This window comes from Mytilus galloprovincialis, chromosome 11 (genome assembly GCF_965363235.1).
Source record: "Mytilus galloprovincialis chromosome 11, xbMytGall1.hap1.1, whole genome shotgun sequence".
Lineage (NCBI taxonomy): Eukaryota > Metazoa > Mollusca > Bivalvia > Mytilida > Mytilidae > Mytilus > Mytilus galloprovincialis.
The window spans coordinates 6,339,689-6,364,707 of NC_134848.1; the positions used below are offsets into that span (position 1 = coordinate 6,339,689).

The following is a 25,019-nucleotide window of genomic DNA, read 5'->3' on the forward strand; positions in this document are numbered from 1 at the left end:
GGTTTCAAAAAGATGAGGGGGGGGGGGGTTTGTTTACAATTTTTTGAAGGGCTTCCTTTTTTTCAAAATTTTTCAAAATTTTTGAAAAGTTTCAAGAAGAAATCTTTGACCACATTAATTTTGTGACAAAAACCTATATTATGTCAAAAATTCGATCACAATCCAATTTCAGACAGAATCAACTTCAAGCTTGAATATTGTGACCAAAATTGCCCTATCTGTTCAGGGTTCAACCACTGGGGTCGTATAAAGCTGCGCCCTGCGGAGCACCTGGTTCATGCTTCATCTAAAAAAATTGAAAATTGAATATTTTTTAATCGCTCGCCCCAATTTTTGGAGTCCAAAAATCCGTTAAACAAGAAACTAAATCATGAATTGGTGTGGCCTAAAAAGGAAAATTAATATTATAATTATTCTGGGCCCACCTTTTCTGGAGGAAATTTATTTGTTGACCCTTCTTAGGTAGTCAGTGCAGTGGGCCCCAACTTATGAAAATTTGATGATCCACCACTGAAATAGCATCACATTCAAGAAATACATGTATAGCATCACATGAAAACACTGAAAGACCCTGCGGAATGTGAACACTGGGTTAGTGTTACTGTTTAATGCTAATTTGGTATAGGCTTGGAAGTTAGAACATTCACTGTTCTGAAATGTACCTGTATAATCATTTTAAAAAATAAGACATAAAATAGATTTGTCGTTTCGGAATCTTATGCATTCTGGCTTATATTTTCAAAAGCGTTCACCAAAAAGTTGTGATTGGCTTAACACGTACTAAATATTTGAATTCCATCCAATGATGTGGCGTCATTTTGGTGTACGAACAATGAGATTACCATTTACCCATGGTCCTATATATAGATTATGGAAAAAGCGAATTACCTACCTGAACCTTTTTGTTTCAAATTGGAGGCTGGAAACAAGCATATAATTTAAATTCGTTTTGGTTTGAATTAAATGAAATTAACTAATATAAAAAAGAAGATATGGTATAAATGCAAATGAGACAACTCTCCACAAGAGAACAAAATGACACACAAATTAACAACTATAGGTCACGGTACGGGACTTCAACAATGAGCAAAGACCATGCCGCATAGTCAGCTATAAAAGACACCGAAATTACAATGTAAAACAATTCAACATGTTCAAACGAAACAGGCACAAATATTTACATACATACATAATGTAGCAGAGTTATTTTAATTTTGCAAAAACTTGTTATTTTGATAGTTAGTGACTATTTTACAAAAATGTTAGGTGTTAAGTTTTTAACACATCTCTTTTCACAGAATTTTTGCATGTAAGTTTGGATTACAATATAATACCTTCATGTTTATATATGAAAAATATTTTTATCAGGAATACCGTTATACTGCTTACTAGATGTTTTTTTTTGTGTACACAATTGTCAAACTTTTTTTATTACAGGTTCAAGATGACAATGATGAGAACAAAAGTGTAAAAGATAAGCCTCACATGAAAATTGCAATACGTGACTGCAGGATGTATGAACCGAAAACATGGACAACATGTGTTCAGGGCAACATTACTTTTTGAAATGGAGTAAAGATAACTTTCCAACCAGACGTTCCACAGTGTGATCATGGTGATGTCAAACAGCATGTTAAAAATGATTAAAAACAATATAGTAAGACTCAGCTTAAAGGTGAAAGGAGGATCCAGTTTTTGACACCCACTTTTTCTTGCCTGTTTTTTCTGGACAGAAAGAAAACCCTCCATTTAAATAGAATGCAGAAAGTGACTGTTAAATTGTAAAATTAACGGAACCTACAGATGGAAACATGTGTAAAGAAAAAACCTCATGTAATCTATAAAGTAATTCAACATCTTGTAGCAGCCTCGTAGAGATGTTCCACAGCAGTTAAGGATGACCAAAGGTGAACAGAACAGTTCTAGTTTTCAACATGAACACAGACATGTCACACAGAGATTAATCTAAACAAGTACAATTTGATTAAAAAGAATTTGTGCTCATATACATGTACGTTGTACAATTTTGTACCTGTATAGTGGAAAATTGCATGTGCAATTTATTACGAACAGAAGACCAACATAAAAGGGCTAAATGTTATTCTCTTATGGTTGGGGCCTGTTATCTAACTCCCATGTGAAAAGATATTTTTGTATCACACCGTACAGAGTGTGATATGAAAAAGTGATATCAAAGTTACGTTAATTTGATTGGCTTATCTCGTAAATTTCCAATATTTTCATTGGCCATTGATCAGGTCATTATTCACTGGAAAAGGTCATGACGGGACTACTTTTTTTCTTGACAACTGATTGTTTACTTCCGGTTTTTGTAATTTTGTCTGCTTTATCTAATATAAATCTTATCATGGACGAAGAAATAAAGAAAGGAACCCGTGTACGGTTATGTAACGGACCAAAGGGCATTATAACTGGCTCAACTTTCAATTTCAATTTCCCTCTGTATGCGACAGTAAAACTACCGATGGACGTCCGCAAAGCTTCAAATACAATACAGTTATTTGTATTCTAATGCAAAACAAGTTCATAATTAAATTTCAATCATAATTTCAGTGTAAAATCTTCATTAAAGAAAATTCCGCGAAAATATGTTATCTTCTTTGGTCCCTACACTACGTGATGTCATAGGTATGCTTCCGGTGTCATACATAAACACCGGGCATTTTCTGGCTTCTGTGCCGCTTCAGAATGTAATAAAATTTGATAAAAAGAAGATTTTAAGGCGCAACAAGTGAGTTATTTGTTAATTATTGTAGAAATAACGTGTCAATACACTTGTTACAAATTAGATAACAGGCCCCAACCATAAGAGAAAGATCAGTACGCGTTGCAAAGAAAAACGGCCGTAGCAAAACAACTCGCAACAAATAGGCCACGCACATACAACTTTTTGCCATAAGAGAAATAGGTTTAACAACTTGTGAGAATTAGATATCGCTTGATATCATCTCTCGTTATTTAATTTCAATAATAATAGGCTCGTTTATTATTATTGAAATTAAATAACTCGAGTTGATATCAATCGATATTTAATTCTCACTCGTTATGAAACCTTTAATAGATATCTGTAAATTTACATAATGTTCATAAGAACAGCAGTATCAACATTTGAACAGTAACATCATCTATTAATTTTTTGTCAAGCGTGTGTATCAAAACATTAATTTGATTAAATATTTCTATTTATGCACTGTACTTACATTACAATTTCATGAGTAATAAGGCCAGTTTGATTTCAGATTTTTATGAAAGTTCTTGGATGTTTCATCATGTTCATCACAACTATTTATAGGTTACTGTACAGCTTTCAACAATGAGTAAAACTCTTTATCATTTGCATTTATACATACAATTACATTTGTACATGAATTATGCTACCTTTTTAATACACAAATTAACAAATATTGACAGACAGCAACCAAAAAAGAACAACATAAGCTTTAGCTTAAGCATGTTGAGAGACTGGCACATAAAATGTGACATAGTAAATATAAAAAAGAAGATGTGGTATGATTGCCAATGAAACAATAGTCATGTGATCGTAAATATGTTTTTGAGAGTTTTTCTGTGACATTAACATATATAAGATTAAGAAAGGGCATTAAATATCATGTACATGTATGGGTACATACAAAATTAAGAAAATGTGGTTTCATTGCTAATGAGACAACTCTCCCAAATAAGGGCAAGCAACTAAATGACGTAAAAGTAAAAAACTAAAGGTCAGTGTTAGGCGTACAACTACGAGCAAATTTCATACAACATAGTCATTTAGCTGAAATGCTTGTCTTGAAAATTGTACTGCCTTTAACAATTGAGGGTGTTAAAGTATAAAATTCAATAAAAAGAAACCAGAAAAAAAATTCAACCTTGAAAAATCCTTAGAAAATTATGTAAATAATGACCAATGAAACACATGAAACATGCAGTGGGGAATACAGGTTCAAAGTTTGAGATGCAGGTTGTTCTTTTGTACTTTTAATTCTAATGTTACAGAAAGTTTCATGTACATTCACCATGTTCACAAGCTAAATTTAGGATTTTTATATTCTTGCAATATACATTGTCATGATTGTATTTAAAAGAATCTACTATAAGGTAAAGAGTGTCGGTCAACATGAATGACATGTAGATATCAATCAATACCAGCAATTGACGAAGTTCAAACTCGGTCATGTCTGTAGACAATGCAGAAAAAATAAAAAAATAAATCAATAGCTCAATCAAACTTGATTGGTGTAAAACATGCACAAGGACTCATAAAGAAATATTTAAAGAAGTCAAACATATATAAAAGCAACAATTTGGTACTAAACATGAATCCCAGTAAAAGTTGAACTTGAAGTATGTTCCATTAGACTGTATTTGGACAGAAAACATACTTTCAGTCGTGTTAAATATACAGATACATTGTACATGTAATCATAAAATATTGCCATTTCCATTATCAAAACAAGAAGTAATTGTAACAGGATGCTGTTACGAAGTCTCCCAAACAAAGCTCCCATAACTCGCCATTTATATGGTCCCATGTTCATTTGATTTATGTTTGATATATACACAAAATACATGATAGATGAAATGTAATTGTATGCGAGTACTGACTGGGACATCAATTTTGGAAATGAATATCCTTGCCTAGTAAGAATTGGAAAAACACAAAATGGAGGGGAAAAGTGAAAATAATTTTTCACACAGCAACAGCAACAGTGAGCAACCCCCACCAAAAAAATATGTCTGTGTAGCAACAGATGATAGAAAACTTTAAAGTTACCTCAACCTGAATAGAAATTATCTTCCATTTAAAATTAAGTTGGTTCTCTATACTTTTCATGACTTCTGATTGAATTTGTATTACTGATTTTCAAACATATTTTGCAACTGAATATGTCAGAACTGCTAGTTTTCTTTTACAAATGTATATAATATTTAATGCATACTATTAGCATAAATTTATCAATCCACATTTAATAGAAAGGATTTAAATATGTTGAGATCAAGGATTTATTTAGCAAAATATCAGTGATTTATATAGCAAGATCTAGCTATACCCAAAATAAACAGTCTGACATAGTCATTAATCACCTGGGGCTGGAGGAAAATAAATGGTTGACTAACAGGACCAAGGACAACTCATAACATACATTGGCGGATCAGGGGAGGGGGGTTGGAACCCCCCCCCCCCCCAACACTTTGTTTGGATGATCAATGCATTTGAATGGGAGCATATGGTTGGAATCCCCCCTTTTACTCTGGGTTGGGACCCCCCTTTTTTAAATGGCTGGATCCGCCCCTGACATATATATCTAGAACTCAGACAACCAATATATACACTATAAGACTACTTTTCAAAGTTTAAGGGACCACATTTGCATAGAGATTGGTATTACAAATTATGTATGAAGGTGGAACTGCACATATTTTGTCAGTCTCTTTTTCCGGGAAAATTCGATTTTCTACATACAGTTGAAACCTGAAGAAGTACGACAAACACGCACAACTTGTTTTACTATCGTCGGTTATTACAAAGGTCAAATGATTTCAACGGATATTGTCAATAAGATCAATTTATGTTGAGGTTTAATATGGGGACGAAGTCCCCAATAACAGTAGAAAATTCAATAAAAAAAACAAAATCGGGAAAATTTCCCGAATGTTTCATTGTGCATGTACTAATGAACTCAAAATCGTTCAATTTTTTTTATGTCGTGTTTTGAAATCCCGGACCTGCGCAGAAATGTACAATGTACTTCCTTTTTCAGGTCTTGTTTGTATGAAACTTTGAGTAAAATATATATTTATTAGTCTAGTATAAAATAGGAAGGAACGCGCAATACCAATTTCATTTTTAATAATTCCTTGATATGAAAAAACGTTACCTGATGATAGCGTTTCTTTGTTTACATTGCATATGACGTCATAATTTAAATAACGTCACAACTAAAATCCCTAGCAACAGAACCAAAATCGGAAACCCCCTACAGAAAAAAAAGTTGAGGGCCAGTTGATGGCCATGTGGCGGACAGTTGAGGGCTAGCTGTTTTAAGCAAAATAGTTGAGGGCTAGGTGTTGAGCATCTTAGCTCAACTCAAACCTGGCCAAGCACTGTATGTTGGATAGATGTCGCTCAACTGGCCCTCAACTGAATCTGGCCATTAAGTTGAGGAAAAGTTGAGCAAATGATCTTTGGTTTTCATATAGTTGAGCAAAAGTTGAGCTTTCAGACTTTGAAATTTTTGTAGTTGAGCAAAAGTTGAGCATTCAGACTTTGAAATTTTGTAGTTAAGGAAAAGTTGAGCATTCAGAATTTGAAATTTTTGTAGTTGAGGAAAAGTTGAGCGTTCAGACTTTGATTTTTTTTTTTAGTGCAAATGGACAGGAAGTATTATTATAAATGTACACAAAGTTTGAGGCAAAATTAAGGGAAGCTTTCAATTTTATACATATTTCTGTATCTTAACTTAACTAAATCTTTGACATAAAGATAAAAAACAAACAGTATTTCTTTTATTATAAGATATATTAAATATTCAAGATTTAGGTAATTAACAGTTATTATAAGGGGCAAATCTCAAAGTGATCACACTGTCGCAATACCCAAAAGAACCTCAAACATTTAAAATTTGAACTGGGTTTGAGCATGCACATGGCAAGCAAAGATGACTTCTAGCTATCATGAATAAAATATGAATTTTACAATGAATGTAGATAAAAAAAGTTACAAATAACTGTATTGACATTGAAAAGTGCAGTGTATTCTTCTGATGACATGACTCTTGGATTTAGGAAGATTGATGTTTAACACATATTTCTGGAAACATCTTTTGGTAAGTACATTGGATTAGATTTGATTTCCACCATTTTGAATAAGTGTATAATTATGCTCTTTTAGTTCAAAATAATGATATCTAAAGTGTTTTCTTTATAAACTTTAAAGAGTGAAGAATAATATGAGACAACATATTTATGCATTAATTTATATATTGTCAAAATGTGTAAGACAGGTTTATTTTATTATTAAGACAATTTGTTTTAGAAAGTATTACTAATAAAATAAGAATATTCTAATATAATGAATTTGGTATAAAACTAGAGATCTATTCTTATTTGCTAGATAACTTCTAAAACGCAAGGATAAAGCATTCATGTAGTATGTTGTGAGTTAAGATCTTTCAGCAGTATTTTGGCTATAAAAATACACAATTTAAATTTATTTTTTCTACAATGTGAGGTCATCAGTTTGCAATTACCACATAATGCTCAAATTTTTAAGACCTAGCCCTCAACTTTTAATGACCTGGTCCTCATCTATTGGTCACCTAGCCCTCAACTTTTAATGACCTGGTCCTCAACTGTTGGCCAGGTAGCCCTCAACTCTAATTGCTCAACTGTTGGACACCTAGCTCTCAACTATGATATTTTCTCAACGTTGCTAAACTAATTTGCATAAAGTTGAGCATTGATAGTTGAGGGCTACCTAATTTGCATGGCAAAAATCCAGCTAGCCCTCAACTGGCCCTCAATTATTTGCTCAACTGATGGCCAGCTAGCCCTCAACTGGCCCTCAACTGTTAGCTCAATTGGCGGCCAGTTGAGCAATGCAGTTGGCCTAGTGATCATTTTTTCTGTATGGGACGTTACGGTATTTCCGTTTCTTTTTTTTAACAAATATTACAAAAAGTTACAAAAAAATAATTCATACAGACTTCGTCCCCATTTACAGGTAATGCCTGCCTCATATTAATGTAAATACTCCAGAATCGTTAATTGTGACAACAGAGTTGCGGTTCTTTGATGATTGTTCGGGTCGTCAGTGCGCTTGAATGACATAGACAATTTATTGAAACCATAGTTACGAAATCTAAATTCACAAAAAGCGGGTTACCAGAGACGATATTTCTCAAAAAAATCAACTGAAATAGAAAGCTATAGTTATTACCTAATAGAAAAGTGCTGCGCGCTTAATGAATATGTAACAGTAGTCAAATTAAGAACGAAACTATGTACAAATTTAACGTTATATGCTGCCGGGTAAACTAAAAATATTATTTTAATTTAATATGTTCACTTCTGGAAAATCGCGCAGCACTTTTAAGCATCGGGAAAGCACAAGGATTCGTTTAAAAAAAACTTTGTAGATTTATATTCAGTGTAGTAACCCGTTTTTTGCCAATTTGATTAAGGCATTTTACCCCTGTGGAAGTCACGTGACCTAGGCGATCATGACCAAAATTTCGGTTTACTGATAGTTGTTGAATTTATATATTCATGTAGTAAGAATAAAATTTATGAATTGTTGTTAAAACAATTTTATTCTTGAAATATCACATTTTGCCCATATTTACGTTTAAAAGTGCCTTAACCTACCTGGGAAAAAAAATCCCATCTCTATACCCAAAAGTTAGGTTAAGGTACACTTCACAGACACATGTTTTCCGGAGACAAGTTCCTGTGTGGATGATGAATAAATGCCCGTGAATTCAACCTCAACGTAACAACTATTATATTGTTCATCAGTATACTCTAGTTTGTTGTTATATATTAAACATGTTAAATTAAAGTCATATGAAACCTCAAATAAAAAAAAAATGATGCATATGTTTTTTTATAACTATAACATTAATGTATAAGTATAGTTTTCATTCTAAAACATATGTACTGTCATATACTTTTTTCTGAAGAAATTTCTTTAACTTGTCCACATTTAGAAGAAGATTACTTTTTTTAATTGCTTGATTCCAGGATGCAATTCACCGACATATTTTCCGTATGCAAGTAACCTTAGCGTGACCTTTCTCGTAAAAAAACATCGATCGCAATACGCATCGATATGTCATTTAAATAAACTATATTCTGATTGTATATGTTGTACACGTGCTCAATATTCATGCTTCTTTGCTGATTGCTTACAATAAGGTGACAATCTGTAAACTACGGTTTCATAATACGACAAATATATGTATAACAGTTATATGTAATTTTTATATATTTGTATATCATTCATTCTATTCTACTAGTATTCTAATGATAGTGCAGTGGAAGTGCATAGTGGTCATTCTTTTGAAATAATTAGTTTTTCTAATAGATTGGATTTCAGTAGGTAGATTTGAGTAGGCATTCAAATTTTCCCGCAATTTTTGGAAACCTTCTTGAGATATTCTTCCGCAAGGTTAACACAAATTAATGGTATCCTTGATTTAATATGGATAATATATTTGTAAGGACAAAACATTTTCACATCATTTATCTACATGACTGTTCCTTAAAAATGAGCGATAAGGAATGTTATTTTGCACTTGATAATTTCCACGTAACTATACGAAATACGTCCGGTTATCAATCAAAAGCTCAAGTAACGTGGGTACAATGTCTCCGACAGTTTAATTTTCAATTTTAAAATCCGATCTCGGCAAGACAAAATCAGAAAATCCACGAGCTACTATGCGAGAATCTGTATCTCTAATGATTAAAAAATAAATAAATGTTGTTAAGCGAAATCTCCTTCGGTAACCTTCCACATTCCGAAAACTTGTCAAAATTATTAACACCTGTAGGCAAAGTTGATTCATTCGGTGAACTGGTAAAGGTTATGACCCTTAAACGTCTCTTACAAAGATGAAAAGTGCATGAAATATTATATTGGAATAAACCCCTTAAAAAGCATCTAACTATCCGAAAATCACGAGTTATATCCACAATTTTGCACACTTCTTTCCACTGTATACCGTGGGCATTGTATGGCAACGGCTGTCCTCAATATAGGGTGGACACCACGTCCACAGCTGTCCTCGGTATAGGGTGGGCACTACGCCCACGGATTTCCACGGCATAGGGTGAGCACTAGCCCACGGTGGACAGAGAGTGGACGGCATTGGTTTGTCCACCGTGGGCGAGTGGAAATAACAAAGTCCACCTGGACTGTAGTGTATATACCTAGGATATACCAAGCTGATGATTCATTCGGTGAACTGGTAAAGGTTATGACCCTTAAAAATCTCTTACAAAGATGAAAAGTGCATGACATATTGCAAACTACTATACAAAAAGATTATATTGGAATAAACCCCTTAAAAAGCATCTAACGTATCCGAAAATCACGAGTTATATCCACAATTTTGCACACTTCTTTCCACTGTATACCGTGGGCATTGTATGGCAACGGCTGTCCTCAATATAGGGTGGACACCACGCCCACAGCTGTCCTTGGTATAGGGTGGGCACTACGCCCACGGATGTCCACGGCATAGGGTGGGCACCACGCCCACGGTGGACAGAGAGTGGACGGCATTGGTTTGTCCACCGTGGGCGAGTGGAAATGACAAAGTCCACCTGGACTGTAGTGTATATACCTAGGATATACCAAGCTGATGACACAAAAAATAAGAGACATCCAACAGATGAGAACACAGATTTTAAACATTTGTCTTTCACATATGCCAACATGTATATTAGGCAACAAGCTTGGAATTGTCAACTTACATTGTTAACTGACAAAAATTACTACAATGACATTGAAAACTACAGGCAACTGTTTCATTGTAAATTCTTTGTACCAAGTCTGTTTTGTCTCTCATAATCTGTAAATATCTTTTAAAGTAAGACAAGACTATTTACCTTAAGGAAGTCCATCAATTCTTCCTTCTTCTCTTCAGAACCATACCTTGACATTTTTACCAGATCATAAGGAGTCATACCCTGAAATACAATCAAATAATCTTTCATTAGTTATACACATATATATCTGTTATTTCAAAAACTGTAAAACATTAAATAATAGGTAACTGTTGCATAAATTTTACCTATACAACATGTACAATGTAAAACGATAAATAATAGGTAATTGTTGCATTAATGTTACCTAGAATATAATTCAAAACGATAAATAATAGGTAAATTATTGCACTAATGTTACCTATATAACATGTATAATGCAATAAATAATAGATAACTGTTGCATCAATTTTATCTATACAATGCAGAATAGTCTTATTTATACTTGACCTAAAAACCAGTGAACCTAAACCAACAACAAATATGAAGTAACATTATAAAGAGATCAATGAATAATGTTTGATATTTTACTGTTAACATGGTTAAAGAAATGATTGCAGTATGTAAAATATTTAATTAAAACCAAACAAACTACAAGAAATAAAGCTATCTTTATGATAATTCAAAATCTGTCTGGAAACTACAGTTAATTTTGTCTGTGTCATTAACTTGTAATAAGTAACAACAGAGTGTTAGGGATTTTACTAACTCTACATATTTGGAACATATGAAATATCTCATATTACTGGTACAACTGTTATATTAAAATACATTCTGAAAAATACAACTGGGATTGTTTCTTTATTCATACATATCTCTGATTATTTCAGAGATAATCATGTTTATGTGCGACTCCTAAAACATATGTGCTCAAACCATATGTCTGTTATTCTTGCTTGCTCTATATTCACGAGTTTAATAGCACATGAGTAAAAGGCTGACATGTGTTACTGTGTTATTATTCGTATTTTGTGTTCAATTCAGAGTAATATTATTATAGTACATACTTTATTTACAACAACTATGACACATGAGTAAAAGGCTGACATACGTTACTCTGGAGTGTAATTTTTCGTGATTTTTGTTCGATTCACATGGATGATGCGAGTCCATATCATTATTCTAGTAAGTGCTTTATTTACAACAACTATGACACATGAGTAAAAGGCTGACATACGTTACTCTGGAGTGTAATTTTTCGTGATTTTTGTTCGATTCACATGGATGATGAGAGTCCATATCATTATTCTAGTAAGTGCTTTATTTACAACAACTATGACACATGAGTAAAAGGCTGACATACGTTACTCTGGAGTGTAATTTTTCGTGATTTTTGTTCGATTCACATGGATGATGAGAGTCCATATTATTATTCTAGTAAGTGCTTTATTTACAACAACTATGACACATGAGTAAAATGCTGACATATGTTACTGTGGTGAGTCATTATTCGTGATTTTTGTTTGATTCACATGGATGATGACAGTCCATATTATTATTCTAGTACGTGCTTTATTGACAACAACTATGACACATGAGTAAAAAGCTTACATATCGTGATTTTTGTTCTATTCACATTGACAATGAGAGTATTATTAATATAGTACTTGCTTTATGACAACCACTATGACACATGAGTAAAAGGCTGACACATGTTACTGCAGAGTGTCATTTTTCGTGCTTTGTGTTCGATTCACATAAATAATAATATTATTATTCAATTATGTGCTTTATTGACAACTAATATCACAAATGAGTAAAAGGCTGACATATGTTACTGTGGAGTGTCATTATTCGTGGTATATGTTCAATTCACATGGATAATGAGAGTATTATTATTCTATAAAGTGCTTCATTGACAACCACTAAGACACACAAGTAAAAGGCTAACATATGTTACTGCGGAGTGTCACTTTTCTTGTTTGTGCTCTTTTCAATATCATAATATTAATGACACATGAAGAAAACTGTAATATATGTTGCTATGGAGTATCATTTTTCTTGTTTGTGCTCTATTTACAAGCAAAATGACACCTGCATTATAAAAGGCTGAAATATGTGGGTAACACTGTTGTTTTATACTTTTTATATTGGCTAATAGATTAATTAGTGAATGCTTGGTATCAAGTGTGTTGGTAAAGTATGATAAGATTGTAGTTGTGTTGGTAGTGTATGATGTGTTGCTGGAGTAGGATTAGATCATAGCTTTGTTAGTAGTGTATAATTGGTGTAACGTATTTTGGTTGAATGTGATTAGATGGTAGTTATGATGGTAATGTTTGATTGGATGGTTGATGTGCTGGTGGTGTAGGATGTGTAATTGGATTGCTGAAGGGTGTGCTGGTACAGTATGATGAGATGGTTGTTGTGTCAGTAGTATATGATTGATGTAGGGTGTGTTGGTGGAGTATGATGGGATGGTAGTTGTGTCAGTAGTACATGATTGGTGTTAGGTGTGTTGGTGGAGTATGATGAGATGGTAGTTGTGTCAGTAATGTAGGATTGGTGTTAGGTTTGTTGGTGGAGTATGATGAGATGGTTGTTGTGTCAGTAGTGTATGATTGGTGGTAGGTGTGTTGGTGGAGTATGATGAGATGGTAGTTGTGTCAGTAGTATATGATTGGTGTTAGGTGTGTTGGCAGAGTATGATGAGATGGTAGTTGTGTCAGTAGTGTATGATTGGTGTAAGGTTTGTTGGTGGAGTATGATGAGATGGTAGTTGTATCACTAGTGTATAATTGGTGGTAGGTGTGTTGGTGGAGTAAATGAGATTGTAGTTGTGTCAGTAGTGTATGATTGGTGGTAGGTGTGTTGGTAGAGTATGATGAGATGGTTGTTGTGTCAGTAGTGTAGGATTGGTGTTAGGTGTGTTGGTAGAGTATGATGAGATGGTAGTTGTGTCAGTAGTGTAGGATTGGTGTTAAGTGTGTTGGCAGAGTATGATGAGATGGTTGTTGTGTCAGTAGTGTAGGATTGGTGTTAGGTGTGTTGGTGGAGTATGATGAGATGGTAGTTGTGTCTGTAGTGTAGGATTTGTGTTAGGTGTGTTGGAGGAGTATGATGTGATGGTAGTTGTGTCAGTAGTGTAGGATTGGTGTTAAGTGTGTTGGCAGAGTATGATGAGATTATAGTTGTGTCAGTAGTGTATGATTGGTGTAAGGTTTGTTGGTGGAGTATGATGAGATGGTAGTTGTGTCAGTAGTGTATGATTGGTAGTAGGTGTGTTGGTAGAGTATGATGAGATGGAAGTTGTGTGAATAGTGTAGTATTGGTGTTAAGTGTGTTGGCAGAGTATGATGAGATGGTATATGTGTCAGTAATGTAGGATTGGTGTTAGGTGTATTGGCAGAGTATGATGAGATGGTAGTTGTGTCAGTAGTGTATGATTGGTGTAAGGTTTGTTGGTAGAGTATGATGAGATGGTAGTTGTGTCAGTAGTGTATGATTGGTGGTAGGTGTGTTGGTGGAGTATGATGAGATGGTAGTTGTGTCAGTAGTGTATGATTGGTGGTAGGTGTGTTGGTAGAGTATGATGAGATGGTTGTTGTGTCAGTAGTGTAGGATTGGTGTTAGGTGTGTTGGTAGAGTATGATGAGATGGTAGTTGTGTGAGTAGTGTAGGATTGGTGTTAAGTGTGTTGGCAGAGTATGATGAGATGGTAGTTGTGTCAGTAGTGTAGGATTGGTGTTAGGTGTGTTGACAGAGTATGATGAGATGGTAGTTGTGTCAGTAGTGTAGGATTGGTGTTAGGTGTGTTGATGGAGTGTGATGAGATGGAAGTTGTGTCAGTAGTGTATGATGGGTGGTATGTGTGTTGGTGGAGTATGATGAGATGGTAGTTGTGTCAGTAGTGTATGATTGGTATTAGGTGTGTTGTCGGAGTATTATTAGATGGTAGTTGTGTCAGTAGTGTAGGATTGGTGTTAGGTGTGTTGGTGGAGTATGATGAGATGTTAGTTGTGTCAGTAGTGTAGGATTGGTGTTAGGTGTGTTGGTGGAGTATTATTAGATGGTAGTTGTGTCAGTAGTGTAGGATTGGTGTTAGGTGTGTTGGTGGAGTATGATGAGATGGTAGTTGTGTCAGTAGTGTAGGATTGGTGTAAGGTTTGTTGGTGGAGTATGATGAGATGGTAGTTGTATCAGTAGTGTATGATTGGGGGTATGTGTGTTGGAGTATGATGAGATGGTAGTTGTGTCAGTAGTGTAGGATTGGTGTTAGGTGTGTTGGTGCAGTATGATGAGATTGTAGTTGTGTCAGTAGTGTAGGATTGGTGTAAGGTGTGTTGCTGCAGTATGATGAGATGGTAGTTGTGTCAGTAGTGTAGGATTGGTGTTAGGTGTGTTGGCAGAGTATGATGAGATGGTAGTTGTGTCAGTAGTGTAGGATTGGTGTTAGGTGTGTTGGCAGAGTATGATGAGATGGTAGTTGTGTTAGTAATGTAGGATTGGTGTTAGGTGTGTTGGTGATGTATGATGAGATGATAGTCGTGTCAGTAATGAAGAATTGATGTTAGGTGGGTTTGTGGAGTATGATAAGATGGTAGTTGTCAGTAGTGTAGGATTGGTGTAGGGTGTGTTGGTGGAGTATGATGAGATGGTAGTTATGTCAGTAGTATATGATTGAAGTAGAGTGTGTTGGCAGAGTATGATGAGATGGTAGTTGTATCAGTAGTGTAGGATTGGTGTTAGGTGGGTTTGTGGAGTATGATAAGATGGTAGGTGTGTCAGTAGTATATGAATGATGTAGAGTGTGTTGGTGGAATGTGATTAGATGGTAGTTGTGTCAGTAGTGTATGATTGATGTAGGGTGTGTTGGTGGAATGTGATTAGATGGTAGTTGTGTCAGTAGTGTAGGATTGGTGTTAGGTGGGTTTGTGGAGTATGATAAGATGGTAGTTGTGTCAGTAGTATATGAATGATGTAGAGTGTGTTGGTGGAATGGGATTAGATGGTAGTTGTGTCAGTAGTGTAGGATTGGTGTTGGGTGTGTTTGTGGAGTATGATGAGATGGTAGTTGTGTCAGTAGTATATGAATGATGTAGAGTGTGTTGGTGGAATGTGATTAGATGGTAGTTGTGTCAGTAGTGTATGATTGATGTAGTGTGTGTTGGTAGAGTATGATTTGATGGTAGTTGTGTCAGTAGTTTATGATTGATATAGGGTGTGTTGGTAGATTATGATGAGATGGTAGTTGTGTCAGTAGTATATGATTGATGTAGGGTGTGTTGGTGGAGTATGATGAGATGGTAGTTGTGTCAGTAGTATTTGATTGATGTAGGGTGTGTTGTTGGAGTATGATGAGATGGTAGTTGTGTCAGTAGTTTACGATTGGTATAGGGTGTGTTCTTCCATACAACAAATATAGTTGACCTATTGCTTATAGTTTAAGAAAAACAGACCATAACCCAAAAACTTATCACTGAGCAATGAACCCTGAAAATGAGGTCAAGGTCAAATAAAACCTATGCGACTGACATATTGATCATAAAATATTTCCATACACCAAATATAGTTGACCTATTGTATATACATTGTGTAGTATTAGAAGAAAAGACCAAAACTCAAAAACTTAACTTATGGTTCATTTTTTTATATAAACAAGGCAGTTTGTTTTCTCGTTTGAATTGTTTTACATTGTCTTATTTGGGCCTTTCATAGCTGACTATACAGTATGGGCTTTGCTCATTGTTGAAGGCCGTACGGTTAATGTCTGTATCATTTTGGTCTCTTGTGGACAGTTGTTTCATTGGCAATCATACCACATCTTCTTTTTTATATTTGACCATTCAACCATGAAAATGTGGTCAAGGTCAGTTGACACCTGCCAGCTAGACATGTATACTTTACAATCATTCCATACACTAAATACAGTAGACCTATTGCATACAGTATAAGAAAAACAGACCAAAACACAAACACTTAACTATAACCACTGAACCATGAAAATGAGGTCGATGTCAGATGACACCTGCCAGTTGGACATGTACAGCCCTTGGATGGTGTAAACTTCCCAAAAAAACGTGTATGGTGTAATGGTGTAAGGTGTATGGTGCAGTGGTGTAAGGTGTATGGTGCTATGGTGTATGGTGTAAGGGGAATGGTGTAATGGTGTATGAGGAATGGTGTGATCGTGTAACGTGCAATCGGGAATGGTGTGAATGAATGGTGTACGACATTTCATTGGTGGAAATCGAAGTTCTTTTTATTTTATTTTTTCGGATTGTAAACATAAACAATAATAATAATCTTAATTAATATTTTTCCAGAGTAGCAAATTACTATACCCGGTAGTCTAAATATATATTATAGATAAGAATACGAAAAAATTTATTTTTAATGTGTTTATTAAAGTAATTATTTTATTTTTTCATATTCTTATTTATAGAGAACAATGGCTATAAAGATTGGACAGTTGTTATCACTTGCAGCTATCATAAATTAAAATAAATGATTTTTTTTAAGTAGAAGCCGTATACAGAGGTTATCCGCGCATAGGAACATTATTTTTATATCATGGGTTATCAACATCATTTTTAACGTTGTTTCGTTCCCCATTTTTGACAGGCTCTTCATAAATATTCCTTCGTAATTCACGTTTGTTTGCCTTGGATTCACGATTCTGTTTTCCAGAAAATGTTCAAAGGAAATTGTACACTGTACAGTGTTACATGTATTGCACATAAGGTGTTGTATAACTATGAACAATCTCGTCAATTGTGTTAGATTTATCATTATAAATTATAAATGATACCGTGAACGTTCGAAAAAATACTTATGCGAACAGGAATGAAATATTTGCCACTTGAAATTTAGCTACCAACAAAATCAACCAACCGACATAATATACTACATGTAACAGTATACTTTTCCAAGAAGAGAACTTCTCATTATAAAGTCATGAAAGTATCTCTCATGTCAGTCACTTTGTTGAGGGATGTACTACTGGGTTAGTTTTATAAACCTTATCGCTATTTGTCTGCCATTAATAGACATGTAGAATTTCCCGTAAAATTTTGATGTCATAAAACAAAATATATGACGCCACCATGGAAAAGTGATTGTTATATGCATAAACAGTTCAAGCAGCCAGTTCAGCCAGGATTAGTGATATGGTGAATCTTACAAAATATCCTGAACCACTGGGTTTAAATGAGCACACCTCAGCAAGCATGACTTATTTATGCGCAGATCCACCAATCAAACAATAGCCAAAATGAATTAACGTCATACCCATCCATGTTCAGAAGTTTGAAATACAGATACAGATACTGACTTCAGTGACCGTTTTATATTACGAAAACAGAAAAGAATCAAAATATTGCTGATTTGCTATGCTGCTATATAGATTTACATAATAGACATGATTAAGTGCTTATATGGTTAGTTTTGGTTGACATGTTTAAATAATTTTATTATGAGTCAGCATGGTCAGCCTGAGGTTTCAAATCACTGAAATTTTGTTTCGAGACAATATTTTGAATAAAAAAAGACATGCCAACAATCAACAAAATTTATATAATGGCAATCCATTCTGACATCAAAATATTGCTGATTTACTATGCTGCTATATCATTTTGTATATATTGATTTACATAATTTATCATAATAAAGAGCGAATATGGTCAGTTTTAAAATATAATTTTATTATTTGAGTCAGCTTGAGGTATCAAATTACTGAAATTTTGTTGACTCCTTAAAATAATTTTACTATATGAGTCAGCTTGAGGTATCAAATCACTGAAATTTTGTTTACATGTTAAACGAATTTTATTATATGAGTCAGCTTCAGCATTGTTGAGGTATCAAATCACTGAAATTTTGTTGACGCGTTAAAATAATTTTATCACATGAGTCAGCTTGAGGTATCAAATCACTGAAATTTTGTTTACGTGTTAAACTAATTTAATTATATGAGTCAGCTTCAGCATTGTTGAGGTATCAAATCACTGAAATTTTGTTGACGCGTTAAAATAATTTTATCATATAAGTCAGCTTGAGGTATCAAATCACTGAAATTTTGTTTACGTGTTAAACTAATTTAATTATATGAGTCAGCTTCAGCATTGTTGAGGTATCAAATCACTGAAATTTTGTTGACGCCTTAAAATAATTTTATTATACGAGTCAGCTTGAGGTATCAAATCACTGAAATTTTGTTGACGTGTAAAAATAATTTTATTATATGAGTCAGCTTCAGCATTGTCATGATTGTTCAGGTATCAAATCACTGAAATTTTGTTGACACGTTAAAATAATTTTATCATATAAGTCAACTTGAGGTATCAAATCACTGAAATTTTGTTGACGCATTAAAATAATTTTATTATATGAGTCAGCTTGAGCATTGTTGAGGTATAAAATCACTAAAATTTTGTTGACGAGTTAAAATAATTTTATTATATGAGTCAGCTTGAGGTATCAAATCACTGAAATTTTGTTGACGTGTTAAAATAATTTTATTATATGAGTCAGCTTGAGGTATCAAATCACTGAAATTATGTTGACACGTTAAAATAATTTTATTATATGAGTCAGCTTGAGGTATCAAATCACTGAAATTATGTTGACACGTTAAAATAATTTTATTATATGAGTCAGCTTGAGGTATCAAATCACTGAAATTATGTTGACACGTTAAAATAATTTTATTATATGAGTCAGCTTGAGGTATCAAATCACTGAAATTTTGTTGCAAGACACTATTTTAAATAAAAAGAGGATATGCTGGCAATCTAAATGATTGGAATAAATTTGTGTTGACATTGTGTTGCAATGTTACTGTCGACTCATTTGTATAATGCAGTGCATTCTGATATCAAAATATTGCTGATTTACTATGTACTGTGCAGCTATATATATAGATTTACATAATAAAATGTAAATATGGTCAGTTTTGGTTAATGCATTGATATAATTTTATTATGCAAGTCAGCTTGAGGTATCAAATCACTGAAATTTTGTTGCGAGACACTTTTTTGGATAAAAAGAGAACATGCTGGCAATCTAGATTGACTGAGATAAAAATTGAAAATTATTTATTAAAAGAATCAAATTTTAAAACCAGACAAATAATTTCAAAATTAAGGGTTAGTGACCATAACCTAGAGGTTGAAATGAGAAGATATAAAAATGTACCCAGAGATCAAAGGTTATGTAAACTTTGTAATAAAATTGATGATAAATACCATTTTTTTCTATATTGCAAACTAAACTCAACTTTAATAGATTGCTTATTTTTAAAGATTAATAATATAAATTCTGATTTTACAAATTATCAACCACTTTTAAAGCTAAAACAACTTTTAAATCCTAAATCTGAGCTTTTGACAGAAATTGGTGACTTTATAAAGCAATCTTTAGAATTGCGAAAATGAGGTCCATGTCCATCAAAGGTTACATTAATTACCATTTATAACTATGTTTTTTTTTATGTTTATATTTGTAATTCTTCACTGTCTGTATTAAATGTTGTATTTGTGTTTGCTTGACCCATATGGGTGTATTTTGCAAATAAAATTATTATTATTATTATTGAAATAAACCTGTTAAATAAATGCGTGCAAATGTAATCAAAAGCTGAGTGGAAATGTAAAACATTTTAATTCCCAAATGTGTGCAAACGTAGTGCGCCCATTAAAAGGAGATGTGGTACTATATATATATATATATTATATGTGTAGTATATGATTGCTAATGAGACCACTCTCCACAAGAGACCAAAGTAAGTTAGCTATTAAAGGACCCGAGATGAGCATATTATCCTGTCTGACAAAAAGGATTCAATTATTTAGTCATGACACAAGATCTTAAGTATTTATAACATACTTCTGGAATATTTGCTGCTGCACAATAAGGGAGGCAACATATAACGTGCAATGGGGATTTCAAACTTATAAGACGAAAACATACCGACAATGCCAGACAAAATAAAACGAAAAACACCAGAGTTCTTTGAAATGTCAAAATTGCCTTATTTTGAGCAGGGACTTTCTATACCAAGTCCTTGTTTTGAGGAACTTCGTGTAACGCAAAGTAGTAGAAGTAGTACCAACATGGTACAATTAAATAGCTGGTGGTATAATTTTATTGTCGATTTCATGTTTGTAGTAAACAATATATACATGAAGATTAAGCATTATAATGGCCATGATAAAATAAAATATACTGGGAGTTTTGTACTGTGTCATTCAGTCAAGGTTCCCCCTTTCTTTTTCACTTGTGTTAAAGAGGTGTGATTCGTACTATAAAATTCCGGACTAATAAGAACAATATAAACATCGATCACATTTTAGGCGAAGAAAATATTTAAGAAATACATAATATAGGAGCAAGAAATACAAACTCCCATGCTTTCAACGCATTTCAACACAGATTATGTGTAATGAGGATAAATGAATCGGGTATTTTCTACAGTTCATTACTAAAGAAAATATCAATACATATGTTTGTATATCATGTATATAGTTGTCCATTTGTCTATCACAACTCCTTTCCCGGTTTATTTTCACATGTAGGCTAAACGCATTAAAGATACAAGTTTGAAAAATTGTTTTATATAATTTCACTCATTCAAGAAACGTTTTACTGCATGCATGAATGAATTTAAATTAGATATATATATTTAATCGTTTTGGCTTTGACAGAGTTTAAACACTAACATATTTATCTCAGTACCTGATGGTCACATGAGCATGATGATAGTCCATCAAACATATACAATATACAAGGTTGTCGGGTAAAGAAGTTGGATATCAAACTTGGAAAAACAACCTGAGGCGAATTCCACACGGATATGTATTTTCTATTCAACAATATTCTAATTCTCTTTATTTTCATTTAAACTTGGCTAATACATTTTCTGGCACATACAATAACCAGGTGCTCCGCAGGGCGCAGCTTTATACGACCGCAGAGGTCGAACCCTGAACAGTTGGGGCAAGTATGGACAAAACATTCAAGCGTGATACAGCTCTGAATTTGGATTGTGATAACATTTTTGACATTATATGTTGTTTTTTTAACACAAAACAAATGTCAAGATTTTACAAATCAATTAAAGATTTCTTCAAACTTTTTAAATCTAAAATTAAATAGTTGACACAGCATAGGTTTCTGACACAGAATGAATGTGGTCTAATGAACTTAAAAGTTTTTTTTTTGCCTTTGAGCAATTCACTATGCTGTTGAATATTAATCCTCTTAAAAAAATGTTTGAAGAAATTTTCTTTTTATTTATGAAATCTGAAATGAGAAAAATTTAAACCCCCCCCCCTTTTTTTCACATCCCTGTTTCCCTTTTTCCAAAACTGATATCAATTCAAATTTCTAATGGAGTTTGCAACAATAACTACTCTTTTAAATACATCATAAGATATTAAAATGTAAAATAAAGCGCTTGTTATCACTGAATGGTAAAGATTGGTTGGTAGTAAAAGTGAATATACATTGTTTATTGTATAAAACAATAAAAAAAACTTCATCAGCAACATTTTATATTGGCAAATTTCCAATGAAGTTATTTACATAAAGTTATTGGCAAATAAAAATAGAAAATGACATCATAGTTATGTCTGGCAAATGTCCAACATACATTATCTAAAAACATTTTAGATAAGATAAGGAAAAAAAGCTTCATCAGCAACATTTTATATTGGCAAATTTCCAATGAAGTTATTTACATAAAGTTATTGGCAAATAAAAATAGAAAATGACATCATAGTCATGTCTGGTAAATTTCCAACATATATTATCAACTACTATTCTATACAAAGAAAGATAACTCCAATTGAAAATTAATTGCTATTGCACAATATTGTGCAATTAGATATTTCTTGCTATTGTGCAATACTGTGCAATTGAAAATTTCTTGCTATTGCACAATACTTGATATGGAATCCTGATTTGGACCAACTTGAAAACTGGGCCCATAATCAAAAATCAAAGTACATATTTAGATAAAGCATATCAAATAAGCCCAAGAATTTAATTTTTGTTAAAATCAAACTTAGTTTAATTTGGGACCCTTTGGACGTTAATGTAAACCAATTTGAAAACGGGACCAAAAATTAAGAATCTACATACACAGTTACATTTGGCATATCAAAGAACCCCAATTATTCAATTTTTGATGAAATCAAACAAAGTTTAATTTTGGACCCCGATTTGGACCAACTTGAAAACTGGGCCAATAATAAAAAATCTAAGTACATTTTTAGATTCAGCATATCAAAGAACCCCAAGGATTCAATTTTTGTTAAAATCAAACTAAGTTTAATTTTGGACCCTTTGGACCTTAATGTAGACCAATTTGAAAACGGGACCAAAAATTAAGAATCTACATACACAGTTAGATTCGGCATATCAAAGAACCCCAATTATTCAATTTTTGATAAAATCAAACAAAGTTTAAATCTGGACCCTTTGGGCCCTTTATTCCTAAACTGTTGGGACCAAAACTCCCAAAATCAATACCAACCTTCCTTTTATGGTCATAAACCTTGTGTTTAAATTTCATAGATTTCTATTTACTTAAACTAAAGTTATTGTGCGAAAACCAAGAATAATGCTTATTTGGGCCCTTTTTTGGCCCCTAATTCCTAAACTATTGGAACCAAAACTCCCAAAATCAATCCCAACCTTTCTTTTGTGGTCATAAACCTTATGTCAAAATTTCATAGATTTCTATTTACTAAAACTAAAGTTATGGTGTGAAAACCAAAAAAAATGCTTATTTGGGTCCCTTTCTGGCCCCTAATTCCTAAACTGTTGGGACCTAAACTCCCAAAATCAATACCAACCTTCCTTTTGTGGTCATAAACCTTGTGTTTAAATTTCATTGATTTCTATTTACTTAAACTAAAGTTATTGTGCGAAAACCAAGAATAATGCTTATTTGGGCCCTTTTTTGGCCCCTAATTCCTAAACTATTGGAACCAAAACTCCCAAAATCAATCCCAACCTTTCTTTTGTGGTCATAAACCTTATGTCAAAATTTCATAGATTTCTATTTACTAAAACTAAAGTTATGGTGTGAAAACCAAAAAAAATGCTTATTTGGGTCCCTTTCTGGCCCCTAATTCCTAAACTGTTGGGACCTAAACTCCCAAAATCAATACCAACCTTCCTTTTGTGGTCATAAACATTGTGTTTAAATTTCATTGATTTCTATTTACTTAAACTAAAGTTATTGTGCGAAAACCAAGAATAATGCTTATTTGGGCCCTTTTTTGGCCCCTAATTCTTAAACTGTTGGAACCAAAACTCCCAAAATCAATCCCAACCTTTCTTTTGTGGTCATAAACCTTATGTCAAAATTTCATAGATTTCTATTTACTTAAACTAAAGTTATAGTGCGAAAACCAAGAAAATGCTTATTTGGGCCCTTTTAGGCCCCTAATTCCTAAAATGTTGGGACTAAAACTCCCAAAATCAATCCCAACCTTCCTTTTGTGGTCATAAACCTTGTGTTAAAATTTCATAGATTTCTATTCACTTTTACTAAAGTTAGAGTGCGATAACTAAAAGTATTCGGACGACGACGACGACGACGACGCCGACGACGCCAACGTGATAGCAATATACGACGAAAAATTTTTCAAATTTTGCGGTCGTATAAAAATAAACATACGATAAAATTGAGAATGAAAACGGGGAATGTGTAAAAGAGACAACAAAACAACCAAAGAGCAGACAACAGCCAAATGATTGATCTAATATAAACTATACCACAAGACCACAAGATACCCTTTGCATATATTTACATACTTAATATATTCTATGGAATTTATTTCTGCACAAAAACGAATTCAGAAAGTTAACTAACTTGTTGAATTCCTATGTTAGTGCAAAATTTGATCAATTGATTGTTGATTGCCTAACGTCCAGTGGCAAACATTTCATGCATATTTAGGACGAATATTATTTTAAAAAAAATATGGGAGGGTTGGGATCCCGCTAACATGTTTAACCCTACCACATTATTTATGGATGTGGCTGTCCCAAGTCAGGAGCCTGTAATTCAGTGGGTGTCGTTTGTTTATGTGTTATATATTTGTTTTTTGTTCATTTTTTTTATACAAATAAGGCCGTGAGTTTTCTCGTTTGAATTGTTTTACATTGTCATATCGGGGCCTTTTGTAGCTGACTATGCGGTATGGGATTTTCTCATTGTTGAAGGCCGTACGGTGACATACAATTGTTAATGTCTGTGTCATTTTGGTCTCTTGTGGACAGTTTTCTCATTGGCAATCATACCACATCTTCTTTTTTATATCATTGAGTAATACTTGTGACATATTTCAATGTTTCATATCATTTGGTAAAATATCTAAAGTCAACTTTACCTATGTAGATAGAATGAAACCGAAAGAAAAAAAGTTTAGCTGAAGCGTGCTCCTTATTAGTATTTAGTGCAAAAAAAACAACGTTTGTGAACTGTTTAAGACAGA

At 33.3% G+C, this 25,019-nt stretch overlaps 1 protein-coding gene across 2 annotated transcripts in view; it reads right to left on the reverse strand.

Moving 5' to 3' along the window:
- Positions 1-10,712, reverse strand: part of LOC143051547 (uncharacterized) — a 33,042-nt gene extending 22,330 nt beyond the window's left edge. For both annotated transcript variants that reach the window (XM_076224442.1, XM_076224441.1), the window contains exon 1: positions 10,636-10,712. In XM_076224442.1, coding sequence (XP_076080557.1) covers positions 10,636-10,689 — 54 coding nt within the window. In that variant the 5' untranslated portion in view covers positions 10,690-10,712. The remainder of the gene's footprint in view (positions 1-10,635) is intronic.
- Between the last annotated feature and the right edge of the window lie 14,307 nt (positions 10,713-25,019).